Source organism: Onychostoma macrolepis, chromosome 13 (genome assembly GCF_012432095.1).
Source record: "Onychostoma macrolepis isolate SWU-2019 chromosome 13, ASM1243209v1, whole genome shotgun sequence".
NCBI classification, from domain to species: Eukaryota; Metazoa; Chordata; class Actinopteri; order Cypriniformes; family Cyprinidae; genus Onychostoma; species Onychostoma macrolepis.
The window spans coordinates 16,543,873-16,557,755 of record NC_081167.1 but is presented as its reverse complement, the minus strand read 5'-3'; the positions used below and the strand labels follow the sequence as shown (position 1 = coordinate 16,557,755).

Below are 13,883 nucleotides of genomic sequence, written 5' to 3'. Positions count from 1 at the left end.
CTTCTTCTAGTTCACTACAAAAGATTGTTAAATGTAGGCTACTTCTCATCGACTATAGATGATAAACCCCTCAGAAGCTTGCTATTATCTCCGGATGTGCTGATTTACTGTGCATTTCTCTAATTGTGCCTTGTTTCCTGTACAATCAACTACCAAACCAAAATAGTAACAGTCAGCTATGTTGCGGAAAAAACACATATTCCCCGTATCACTGCGCGCTCTTACAACTGCACGTTTTTTTCTGCCAGGGATTTTATCTTCTAGCGGAAGAATACAACTAAAGAATCTGTTAATAAAATAACGATTTAATAACAGTGCGTGTTCTTAATACTTGTAATATTTATTACACCGTTATACAACATAGCCTCCAAAAGCACAAACATAAAATATAATTTCTATAATTGAAAAGTGAATTAAAGTTACTGTTTATGAAATGAAAACATTAAATGAATTTAGAAAATAAACGTTATTAAGTCCTTTTGTATTTTAATAGTAGGCCTATGATACGTGATAAACAGTAACAAAATCAGTTGGGGACAGTTTTACCTGAAAACATCATAATAATTATTAATTATAATAATTCCATATGGAGCCCACAACAATTAAAAACATTTAAAATATATATATATATTTCGCATTTTTAATCCATATATAATATTTCAATATAGGCCACTGAACTAGGAAATGTCCAAAGTTTCCATTTCACTTCATTTTATTGAACATTTATTAATCCTTGTCTAACAACAATAGACATGACTGTATTCACAATATCTTCTTGTATCCCATTGCAGACATAAGAGTTGGGATGACAACTGATTTCTGGATTGTGTAATGACTTTTAATCTTCTTATCTTTATCACAAGTCAAGTACAACATCGTATTAAATAAAAAGACAATCTAATATATGTTTCCACATAATGCTCACTGTTTATGTTTCTGTTGTTAGTGTGGGCGTCTTGCAAAGTCATGCGAACGTTTCTTTCGCAGTTCTACAGCTGCAGAATGAGTCAGCATGTTAGTTTGTCAGTACAGACCTTTCTGGAAAATTTATTTTTATTTTTATTTTTTTGGTGAATTTACCCTAACACAAGGGTCACTTGGTCATAGGTTATGACACAGACATCTCAAAGCTTCTGTTGTGCAAAGTCACGCTTAGCAATGCAATAAATATTTAAGAGGCAACTGGCAGATGTCCATTGTTAGTTTTTGCTTTATTGATCTGGATGGGGTGGAGTACTTGAGCAAACAAGCACTGAAAAATCACCTAACTCCTTTACTGCATTTGAACCCCTCAGATGTTTCGTGTTTTTTCCTTCTTCTGAACACAGAAGGTGATATTTTGAAGAATGTTAGTAACCAAATAGTTGATGGTAGCCATTGACTATCAGAGTTTTTTTTTTTTTTTTTCACACTATGGAAGTCAATGCTACCATCAGCTGTTTGGTTTCCCGCATTCTTCAAAATATCACCTCTGTGATATCCTTAATCCCGAGAACTTGGTGTATGATGGTGACTCACTAGAGAAATGGTGGACACCTAAGGATTAGGGCTATTAGGGCCATTTATGCAAACACTGCAGGTTAAACTCCAGAGAGGTGTGACCCATGAACTGAGATAATGAAAACCCTGTTAAACCTTGAGCAGCGGGACAGTATCTGCAGTTGGCATACTATACTTATATTCCAGTATAGTTATACTGGAAAATCTCTTTACACGCCATCAAAGAATGAAGCTGGTCTGAAATTAGATTAGTCAAAATAAGAATGCTTACAGTGAGAATATTTCACCTATTGAATGAAGTCCAGAAAGTTTTTTGTTTCATTATTTATTTTATTTCATTCTACTGACATTTTTTTGTTGTTGTTGCTGCTGCACATAATTCATTTTGATTCAAAAAAAAAAAAAAAAAAATCACACTGTAACCTTATCAGTTGATAAGATTTTTAGATTTATGTTTTTTGATATCCTCAAAGAGACATAAAGGTTGATATACCAGACATGAAATTCTCTTTTCGTATTAATCAGGATCACAGTATAAAAGATGGACAGATATTAATGTACCTTCTGAAACAAAATCTGTTAAAACAGACAGGTGTGTTTTACCAGAGAACAATGATTTATTCTATAAACCATAATCATAATCGGGATTTCCTTCCATGTAGGACTTGTAGAACACCTTGTAGTTGTCGGTGCTGAACATTGTGGCTTTTACAGTGGGATCCTCAAACATGTGTTCAGTCCACTTCTTCAGCTGAGGAGTGTCGTCCAAGCAGCTGGAAATTATGAAGAGAGAGTGTTAATATTCAAACAAGTCTTAACTGAAATTAATTTTTGTAATCCACTAACTGATTTTGAGTTTCTTACCCCTTTAGTTTAAATAATTTAAATGTAATACTCTTTTTTTGTGTAAAACATTGAGAAAAAAATATCTTCAAATGAAATTAACATCTTTTTTATGGTGTAAAATGTCTGCATTCGTTTACTTCTGTCATAATCTATTATCTTTCTTTATTGCTTGTGCACTATAAAGAAATAAATGTGATAGATAAAATGTGAAGATAAAAACATACTGCTTCAGATCCATCATCTCCATCCTCTCAAACCATGGCCACATCATGTAGTCAATCATTGTTATTGAATCTCCTCCAAAAAACTTGGTCTTCTTGTTGGCAAGGGTCTGATAAAAGCGATTAACCACAAAGAAAGCGTTTATACAGGAAGTGAAACGGAGATCTGAAATCAACTGAAAAGTATCTCCTTACATCCGTTTAACATCATTATTCCACTCAATTATAATATTATCAGCATTTCAACCAACCTCATTAAATTGGACGAGCTTCTCTTTAAGTTCTGCTTCAAGTGCAGACACATCTTCTCCTTTTGTCTTGCCAACAGGGATCTTATAGAAGTAGGGAATCACCTAAAAAGAGCATCCATTCATATTGATGAAAACGTTCAATTCATTCAATCTAGCAAGATCATATATAATATCCTGTGGAAGTGAGTTGAGAAATACCTTTGAGAAATGCTCCAGCAGCATTTTCTGTTGGGCCTTCTCAAACGGGTCAGATGGGAGCAGTTTCTTCTCAGGATAAACCTCATCCAGGTAATCGCAGGTGATTGGTGACTCGTAGATCACCTGACCACTCAGGGTCTCCAGTGTTGGCACTAAACCAAGAGGATTTTTCTCTAGAAACCAATCAGGCTTATTCTTCAAATTGATATTGACGATGTCATGTCTAGGACAAAATACAATCATTCATAGAGGCTTTTCTTTTCACTCAAAGCAGAAACTATTGCTCCCCAAACATGTTTGAAATGATTTTAATCATGCAATGTCATGCACACCCTCTGCACAACAAAAAAAGCCTCATACTAACTAAATAACTCAATAATGCTTGTACTCACTTAATTCCCTTGGCATTGAGCACCAATCTTGTCCGTTGGGCAAAAGGGCAGAATCTCATGCTGTAGAGCCGTATATGGTCCTTTGGCACAGGGCCAGGAGCACGGCTTCCTGTGGCACAATTTAAACAAAAATCATGTTAGAAGAACTAGTCTAACCATCTCTGCGATGACATTGATGTATAGTAATGGGAGTCACTTGTACATGTTTCTAATGATCCAAAATGTCTTTTCAAGTATGAACAGGTTTTTAGTGTTGACAATTGCATTGCACATGATGTTGTCATTATGCATTACATTTTCATATTAAAAAATTAACAGTATACTAACTAAAGTTAATAGACTCTTATGTGGATGAAATATTAAGATTATATTATATTATATATAAATTCAAAGTTAACAGTCTTTTGTAAACCTAATCTCTTAAGGTTGAATAAATCCTTTCATAAAAACACTTTCTCAATCACAAAACAGGCGTATTTGAAAAATACACTAGTTTAAAATCTAACGCATAACTGGAATGACTCCTTAAAGCAATCTGTGACAGTCATAAAAATCATTAGTAATATGCAGTGGTAATTTCATGAAAGTGCAGTGTTATACTGCCAGTGTTACGGTTTAACTGGAGACCGTGTTATCTGGTGACCAACTTCCTGGATCAGGTCCTTCGCAGGGTTGCCAGGTTTTCTCGGCAAAACCCTCCAATTGCTACTCAAAACTAGTCTAAAACTAGCCCAAGGAAACATGCCCGTGTTAACTTGTGACCTGTGTTTACTTGTTATAAAAACGAATATTATAGTAAAAGTATATTACATTTTATGGTTTGTGATGTTAAAGTACATTTCTTTGAGTCAAAGACAACTAGCCTAAATTTGTGGCTACTGTGGTTTATTTTCAAACGCTAGTTAAACTACATTTACTATAGTAAAAACATGGTACATTTTCCTCAGAGGCTCATTTGATTAATATAAAAAACTTGACGTTATTTCCACGTTATTTTGCCTTTTTTCTCGTAGAAATACTTTGGAAATATGTGACTTGATTTCTGTTTGATTGTAGTGAATGAAATGACCCACAACTTCTGTCACTTCAGAATTACTCTATTAGATTGATGGCCTTTAAAAAAATATTTCAATGGGGTTATTACAGTTTTTCTCGATTGCTAAAACACAATTCATGAAACAAATCACCGTTTTCTCACAACTATAAACACGATCTCAAAACTACACACCAACTTGTGCAAACTTCAAACTTCCAGGTCAAACTTTTAGTCAAAAACATATTATCTTTTGTCAGAATCTAATCTTTGGCCTCAGATGACACACAAAACTGCCAAATACACAGACTATTTTCCTGACTAGAGAACACTAGTGAGATCAATTCAAAACACTGTTACAAAAACCTCCTTTTGGGAAACAGGAGACGTCTTGCAAGTCTGTTACAGTATGCAGCATAAATAGAGTTGTGCAGATACAGTAAAATTCATCAATAAACTTTAAGAAAAGTTTACTTTCATTACACTACTGTAAAGTTATCTTACAATAGATGAAAAGCACTAGAAGAGAAAAGTACAAAAATCAAACAACTGAATATACAGTAAACACACATTGGAATAACCTGTCAGTTTCTGTACAGCAATAAATAAATAAATACAGCATCTTCTGCCAATTTGCATTACAGTATTGGTAATATCCTTATTTGTTATACTAGTCTTCTGAGAAAAGACTTTCTCTGCCTCCCCTAGACAGTAGACTCTCAGTTCTGCGCAAAAACATGTAAAAAGTACTTGGCTACAAATCAATTCAACAGTTACGAGTTTGAAGGTGTGTGCTACAGTATTTACAGTACAAAGAATAGTGAAAGTTCTCTCATCTGAAGTACTGCTACTATGTACTGTAATTGTAATGTGTAAGTAGATGAGCCTGCAGACAGCATTCCTTATGCTCATTCCATGCACAAGAACATGCTCAACTATAGTGTTTTATATTTCATCAGGAACAAATGACCTTTGACCTCATCCCCTTCATTTTTCTTTTCTCATCCTATTCCTCTTTGTCTCCCACTACCAGGATTCATTTTCCAAAACACATAACCACCTATGCTCTTGTTCATATTATCCTGAGATTCTGACTGTTGTGTCATCAGTTTTGCTACTGAATGTTCAAACACGGATAAATGTTATGGGTGTGAATCGGCACTGGTTTCACGATTCAATTCGATTACGATTATCATGTCAACGATTCAATTCAATTCGATATCACGATGCATCACGATTATATCAGATTTGTTTTGTGCATTTTTATTAAGTTATATAAGCAGGCTACTTTTTAAAATAATTGTTAATTAATTAATTAGTATTGTACTTAATCTATAATTAACTAATTATTGTTAAGAATTAAAAGTAAATATAGCTTTAAAACATACAAGCAAATATAAAGTGATAAAGGGGAGAAAAGACAATTACAAGTGATAAACAAAAAGCACTTTCAGTATCTGGGAGTGCTTTAAGTATCGAAAGTTTACAGATAATCATAGTTATGGGTTTTTCGTTTTTCCTCAGCATTATTGCCATTTGATTATTACTGATGAGCACAGGCGGACAAAGTACACAACTCCATTACTTGAGTGAAAGTACAGATACTGCTGGTCAAATATTACTCCTTTCCAAGTAAAAGTTGTAAAGACAGATTTTTACTTAAGTAAAAGTACAGAAGTACTTGCTTTTAAAAGTACTTAAGTACCAAAAGTAAATTTCCTTTTTTATGTCAATGCACTGTTTTATTATTGTTGTAGGCCTACATAATAGGTACTTGCAATACCTCTGAAGCAACTTACAATACATTACACCTACTGAATACACTGACTAGCTTGTAGTATCTTTGGAATAAAGAGCTTTTAGAATGTTAAAAACCGTTACTGCTTACACACCAAATCTTTACTTGTCACACAATTTCTGAAACCTGACACCCAAACAGCAGAAGCACAAACCAAATCTGCAAAACCTTACACTAATTCTCGCTATTTGACTTAGTTTTCAATTTCAGAAAACACTTTTTGCAAAACACAACACACAATTCTCTATGTAACACACACATATCTAACAGGAAGTATCTTGATTTCCTTTTTCAAACACAACCATTTAAAATGCCACACTAATTCATCAGTGCCTCACACTAACTCCTCACATGTGCAAACACTCATTGCTTTATTTAACACCAACCAATCATGGCTTTAGAATAGGCCACAGGTCAAGTTATACTGTTTTCTGACAGTTGTCCAAAAGACGACCACTGACACGTTGCACAAGGAGGGCAAGACACAAAAGGTCGTTGCAAAAGAGGCTGGCTGTTCACAGAGCTCTGTGTCCAAGCACATTAATAAAGAGACGAAGGGAAGGAAAAGATGTGGTAGAAAAAAGTGTACAAGCAATAGGGATAACCGCACCCTGGAGAGGATTGTGAAACAAAAGCCATTGAAAAATGTGGGGGAGATTCACAAAGAGTGGACTGCAGCTGGAGTCAGTGCTTCAAGAACCACTACGCACAGACGTATGCAAGACATGGGTTTCAGCTGTCGCATTCCTTGTGTCAAGCCACTCTTGAACAACAGACAGTGTCAGAAGCGTCTCGCCTGGGCTAAAGACAAAAAGGACTGGACTGCTGCTGAGTGGTCCAAAGTTATGTTCTCTGATGAAAGTAAATTTTGCATTTCCTTTGGAAATCAGGGTCCCAGAGTCTGAAGGAAGAGAGGAGAGGCACACAATCCACGTTGCTTGAGATCCAGTGTAAAGTTTCCACAGTCAGTGATGGTTTGGGGTGCCATGTCATCTGCTAGTGCTGGTCCACTGTGTTTTCTGAGGTCCAAGGTCAACGCAGCCGTATACCAGGAAGTTTTAGAGCACTTCATGCTTCCTGCTGCTGACCAACTTTATGGAGATGCAGATTTCATTTTCCAACAGGACTTGGCACCTGCACAGAGTGCCAAAGCAACCAGTATCTGGTTTAAGGACCATGGTATCCCTGTTCTTACAGTTTTTCTCGATTGCTAACACACTATAACTGATTCATTTGGCCCAATTTTCCAAACCATTCATATAGTTCTCAAAACAAAGACATGTTTCTCAAAACCTTTAACACATTGCACCTGTTTGCACACACGTTCCGATTTGCTCAGTGTTTTCTGCAAAACTCTATACAAAAACGTCAGCATTTTGCACAGGTTTAACCATGTTCTCATTCAGAAAACACAAACACACAATATAATTAACTCTAAGCATCAAAAAAATAACTCAAACAGCGCACATTTATCCATGTGTGAACATTCAGTAGCAAAACTGATGACACACAGGTCAGAATCTCAGGATGATATGAACAAGAGCACAGGTGATTATGTGTTTTGGAAAATGAATCATGGTAGTGGGAGACAAAGAGAAAAAGGAGGAGAAAAGAAAAATGAAGGGGATGAGGTCAAAGGTCATTTGTTCCTGATGAAATACAAAGCACTATAGTTGACCATGTTCTTCTGCATGCACTGACCATGAGGGTAGTTGGCCTACAGCCTCATCTACAAGGTTTCAATACTACTGACACATACAATATAATTACAGTACATAGTAGCAGTACTTCAGATGAGAGAACTTTCATTATTCTATGTACAGTACATATTGTAGCACATGTTGTACACCCTCAAACTCATTACTGTTGAATTGATTTGTAGCCAAGTAGTCCTTACATCTACTCTATTTTTGCAGAACTGAGAGCTGTCTGTCTCGGGGAGGCAGACAAGTCTTTTTTCAGAAGACTAAGAAACTGCTATAACAAATAAGGATACTACCAATACTGTAATTGGCTGAGGATGCTGAATGAATGAATGAATGAATGAATTTATTTATTTACAGTAAATGACATTATATTCCAGTGTGTGTTTACTGTATATTCAGTTGTTTGGTCTTTGAACTTTTCTCTTCTAGTGCTTTTCATCTACTATAAGATCTCTTTACAGTAGTGTAATGAAAGTAAACTTTTCTTAAAGTTTATTTCTGAATTTTACTGTATCTGCACCCCTCTATTTATGCCGTATACTGTAACAGTCATTGACTAGCAAAAGGATTCCTGTTTCCCAAAATTATGTTTTTGTAACAGTGTTTTGAATAGATCTCACTAGTGTTCTCTAGACAGGAAAATAGTCTGAGTATTTGACAGGTTTGTATATCAACTGAGGCCAAAGTTTGAGTCTGACAAAAGAGAACACGTTTTTGACTAAACTATTTGATTTTGACCTGGAAGTTTGAAGTTTGCACAAGTTGGTGTGTAGTTTTGAGATTGTGTCTATAGTTGTGAGAAAATGGTGAATTGTTTCATGAATTGTGTTTTAGCAATCGAGAAAAACTGTAATTGGCCAGCAAACTCGCCTGACCTTAACCCCATAGAAAATCTATGGGCTATTGTGAAGAGGAAGATGCGACATGCCAGACCCAACAATGCAGATGAGCTGAAGGCCACTGTCAGAGCAACCTGGGCTCTCATAACACCTGAGCAGTGCCACAGACTGATCGACTCCATGCCACGCCGCATTGCTGCAGTAATTCAGGCAAAAGGAGCCCCAACTAAGTACTGAGTGATGTACATGCTCATACTTTTCATGTTCATACTTTTCAGTTGGCCAAGATTTCTAAAAATCCTTTCTTTGTATTGGTCTTAAGTAACATTCTAATTTTCTGAGATGCTGAATTTGGGATTTTCCTTAGTTGTCAGTTATAATCATCAAAATTAAAAGAAATAAACATTTGAAATATATCAGTTTGTGTGTAATGAATGAATATAATATACAAGTTTCACTTTTTGAATGGAATTAGTGAAATAAATCAACTTTTTGATGATATTCTAATTATATGACCAGCACCTGTAAATTTGTACTTTTGAAATGGATATATGGCATACATAAGAAGTGCAGCCTTCTGCATTTCAATACAGTAACTGTCATCCAAACTGTTGCCATAGTTTACATCAGGTAATACTTACAGAGTGCAGTGTTATTTTGACAACATGACTAAGCATTTTGACTATCTTGTTTGTGAACAATGACACAAGGACATTTTGTTCTGATGGCACTGATATGTTCATTGACATAAATACTTTTGAGAGATGAACTAAAGATTTTGAGTAAGTTACAGGCTTTTGCAGGTAATCCATTGTGTGGTGCTGTTTGCACAAATTGTTTTGAGAAATGCACATACTTCTTTGCCAGTATTAAAGTAAGGATAATTCGAGAAATGCACCAAAGTGACGAAGAAAAACTGTAAATTTTGAACAATGGATGCAAACAATGTATTTCCTTTCTTTCTTACTGTGTAAGAACCATGAATGTTTACAGTAAAAAAAAAAGAAAGAAAAAAAGTTTGTTTTCAATCTTGCGTTCATGTTTACCATGAATTTTTCATGGAATTTTTAATCTCTCTGCCAATTACATAAATGTACATAGGAGCTCATGAAAGAAGAGCTTTATGTTTTGAATAACTGTGCATATACGATGTATCCAAAAATATAATATTATGGCGAAAGTGTTTGCAACGTAAGACAAATGTTTGATTTTGAGATGTGTTTGTGATATTTTGAATGCAGTGCTTCATTTTGCAAGAGATGTGAGGCATTTTGCATTTTGTGTGTGCAGTTCTTGGATTTGTGTGTAAAGTTTTGAAAAAGAGAGGCATAGTTTTGAAAATGTGTGTAAGCAGTTGAAAAAAACTGTAACACCCCTTCCCACCCCCACAAAAGCAGGATGGTAGTAATCTCACACAGCTCTTACAGTGTGTGCACACATCTATGTGTAGCCATTCATCCACATTTGAACAGAGTGGACAGTGAAATCCTGTAAATACAGAGTGATAAGGAAGAAAAAAATAAAATCACACCTGCTTTAAAACCCAGCAACACAACTGTAGCTGTATAACTTTACAACAGCAACACTGCTTTAACAAAAAAGCAAAACAGCAAGACTTATTTGACATCAAAATAAAAATGTCAAAAATGCTGTCTAATTTCTCTCAAGGTACTTTGATGTCACACACAGAACAGTCTGTGCAGTGCTGCTTCAAGTCCAACACCTATTGTGTTTTATTAGGAGACACACAACAGTTCTTCTGTGGCTTTATAGGTAATATTTTCACATACACAATTTAGCAAAATTAGACAATATTGTGTCTAATATATACCACATTATTAACTTTTGCAACTGGTCAGTGTTCACAAAAATGCTGGGAAATTACTTCATGTAGCCCTACAAGAGTGATTGCTGATAAACTGTCTAAAAAAAAGAAAGTCAGGGAGAAGAAGAAAAAAATAAATAAATAAAAAAAACTCACCCACTGACTTTGAAAGCTGCTACATAGTAGAGACTTTCTACTTCGAGGACCTTGATAGAAATGTAATGGAGTGAAAAGTTCAATACTTGTCTTTCAAATGTAGTGAAGTTAAAGTCATGTTTCCAGAAAAAATAATACTCAAGTAAAGTACAGATACTCAAAAAGTGTACTTAAGTACAATACTGTCGGCCTCTGCTGATGAGATCATAGATGCTGGCAGCTGTAATACACTGCATTCACACTAATGCACAGATCTCCATATATCAGATGTTTTGTCCTGTTCTGAAAACATAACTGACTGTGTTTACATCAATTTCGTATCATAAAAGTAGATGCAAGTGCATTTACCGCAACCGCAGCCACGCGCTTTAATACAAACAAACACAAAGCGCACGTGAAAGTCTGTCCGTACGTGAGTTTCGTGCATCTAATGTACTGCATTCCAAACGGCAGAAATGAAAGCAAATCTAAAGTAAAAGACTAAAATAACAGCGAGTGTAAGTAAGCACTGTCAAGCAATGCGCACGTCTCAGCGCATATTCTGTGCAATGAAGCCCGCCGCGTTTGTCTGTAGCGCACGTGCCATATGCGGGAAAAAGCTAAGCTCAGATTTTAAAATTGAGAGTGCATTTTTAATACTCGCGTGACAAGCGCGTATGTGAATGACGTCATATGCTATAATCGATTATGGTCTATGCAACGATTAATTTCGACACCCCTAATAAATGTGTGCTATTTGTGTTCATTTTGTGACTCTTGAGGTAGTTATATTGTGTGTTTGTGTTTTCTAAATGGTAACATGGTTAAACCTTTGCTAAATGATGATGTTCTTGTGTAGAGTTTTGCAGAAAACATTGAGCACATTGGAGCATGTGTGAAAGCAGGTGGTATGTGTTAAAAGTTTTGAGAAACGAGTCTTTGTTTCGAGAACTGTATGAATGGTTTGGAAAATTGGGCCAAATGAATCAGTTACAGTGTGTAAGCAATCGAGAAAAACTGTAAAGTTTGGACCCCTTGAAGTGTAAAACATGCTAATAATAATAATAATATGCAAGCCAATGAACCGTTGGATCACAACTTACTGTAGGCTATGATCGATAAATAAATGCAATAGCAGTGTTTTGTTACTTTCCACAATGTGTAATTTTTCTGATTGTATATCAAACCATATGATCGTTTAGCTTAAATGGTTTAGGTAATATATTTATAATGTGTACTTTTGTTTGTTTGTGTGTTTGTGTGTGTGTAGGCCTACCTGTTTTTCTATTCTGGTGGGGACTTAAACCTAAATACACACAGACTCATGGGGACTCGTGTCACGGTGGGGACCTAAATTGAGGTCCCCACAGGTAAACAAGCTAATAAATCAATGAAGTTTTTTTTTAAATCTAAAAATGCAAAAGGTTTCCTGCAAGGGGTAGGTTTACGTAGGGCTGGTGTAGGTTGGCAGAATATACGGTCTGTAGTAGAAAAAGCATTACGCCTATGGAGAGTCCCCACAAGGATAGCATACCAGACGTGCGTGTCTGTGTGTTGTATTTTGTAATGTGTATTGCTGTGAATTAATGTTAGACAGTAACGCTATGGGTTGCGAGACAATTTTTGGAAGAAATTCCAACAATAAAGTGAAATTGAATTGAATTGAATTGAATAAGCAGTATTCCCGAGAGTAAAATCCTATTTGAATCCAAGATTAAATCAGCGCAGCTCCGTGTGTTCATTACTGGTGTCTCACAGCGCGATCTGTTTTTAGCGCGAGTTCGAACCCCCTGCAAAACAGCCTTTTTTTCTGTAATTCAGCCACGGGCGATCATACCATTAATTTGTAATCATTACAAGAATACCAAAATCATGTAAAGAGCAAGTGTGCATTTATTAGACAGCGTCAGTTTGTGCTTTCAGAATCGGCAAATCTGCTGCAGTAGTCCCATTAAATCTGGAGCGGCGACCTGAACCAGGAAGCTGGTCACCAGTTAACACCAGCAGCAGCACTAAACACACCTGGGGGCCATACCGGTTATGTGACATGTCAATTTCCGTATAGAAATTCAACACAGTGAAATAACGAAACTCCCCATTTCCTAACATAACAAAGACACATCTGGACATGATTAAAGGCGTCATTTACGATGATCTAGTGGATGTTATAATAACCACAACACAATCCCGCTCAGTCATGGAATCTACAATAAACTACTTTTGGGGAAAATATTTAAAAAACATGCTGCTCTAAATTTAATTTTTTTTTTTTTTTGGTCGTCTCATGATTTCTTACCTTTTCCAAGACATTTCTGGGATGCTGCCATAATTTTAATTAGCAAGCGATGGTGGAAGAATAGACCTGCAAAGGTTTAATTATTAAAATGTATAAGTCAACTTCAGTTTAAATACTACTGTATTTGATTAACTGGACATAACAGCAAGTAGGAAGTTAGGTAACCACTGTCTTTTCATAAATTCAATCATTTAATATTTAATCGCTTCGAACCTAAATAAACATAATACCTGAAGGATACAGAAAAGATATAAGGCGCACTTAATACGACACTTACCTGTCTAATTGTATGACTTGCAACACAATATCGATGGTAAATGGGAAGTTGATCTATTTATTGGAAGGCAGCATGTCATCCAACGATTAAACGGCAAAGTTCATTTCAAAATAAAAGTCACCAGTAAACATACAATACTTAGTGATACTATACTTAGTATAGTATATCATACTGTACTTAGTAAAATGTAATTGAAATCTCAGCGATTACTGTAATGAAAGACCTTACACTTCATATAATCTCTTTATGGTGATCATTTAAGTATGCAAAGCATTTTAGGTTTTGTTTGTAATTTCAAATTTATGTAACATTTACATTTTTAAATGTGAGCATTTCCCTTCTACAGAGGTAAAGTGACTTGGCATTCTTAACACCTATTTGCATGATGAATGGCTTTTTTCCCTGTATTTGCATACTGATTTGTGGTTGGTTTAATCATAACACTGCAGGCGATGTTTTGACTCTTGTCTTGCACCGATATTTGCTTCCGGACATGAAAATGATGTCACCCATTCGTTGCTGTGTGAGATCTTTTGAATAAAAATGTGGATATTAAAATACACAAA

General features: G+C 35.5%; 1 protein-coding gene across 3 annotated transcripts; it reads right to left on the bottom strand.

Moving 5' to 3' along the window:
* Window positions 1–1,799: 1,799 nt before the first annotated feature.
* On the bottom strand, window positions 1,800–13,417 carry LOC131552776 (glutathione S-transferase omega-1-like). 3 transcript variants are annotated; one of them, XM_058796867.1, is made up of 8 exons: window positions 13,041–13,084; window positions 10,944–12,766; window positions 10,766–10,815; window positions 3,409–3,517; window positions 3,017–3,239; window positions 2,819–2,920; window positions 2,571–2,677; window positions 1,800–2,273 (listed from the first exon to the last, which is right to left on the bottom strand). In XM_058796867.1, exons 4-8 carry the CDS (start codon window positions 3,465–3,467, stop codon window positions 2,123–2,125), a joined length of 642 nt encoding a protein of 213 aa, XP_058652850.1. In that variant the 5' UTR covers window positions 3,468–3,517; window positions 10,766–10,815; window positions 10,944–12,766; window positions 13,041–13,084; the 3' UTR covers window positions 1,800–2,122. The 3 variants fall into 3 exon arrangements, with proteins under 3 accessions (XP_058652850.1, XP_058652849.1, XP_058652847.1); XM_058796866.1 differs by having other exon boundaries at window positions 10,766–12,766; XM_058796864.1 differs by lacking the exons at window positions 10,766–10,815; window positions 10,944–12,766 and adding an exon at window positions 13,318–13,417 and having other exon boundaries at window positions 1,801–2,273; window positions 13,041–13,106.
* Between the last annotated feature and the right edge of the window lie 466 nt (window positions 13,418–13,883).

Bases quoted from the DNA above. Each gene is read 5' to 3' on its own strand.
- LOC131552776 (XM_058796864.1), bottom strand. From the start codon at position 13,071: ATGGCAGCATCCCAGAAATGTCTTGGAAAAG. The intron at 3,518-13,040 runs GTAAGAAATCAT...ATTGTGCCACAG, and splicing joins CCAGAAATGTCTTGGAAAAG to GAAGCCGTGCTCCTGGCCCT. The intron at 2,274-2,570 runs GTATGTTTTTAT...CATAATTTCCAG, and splicing joins GAGATGATGGATCTGAAGCA to CTGCTTGGACGACACTCCTC.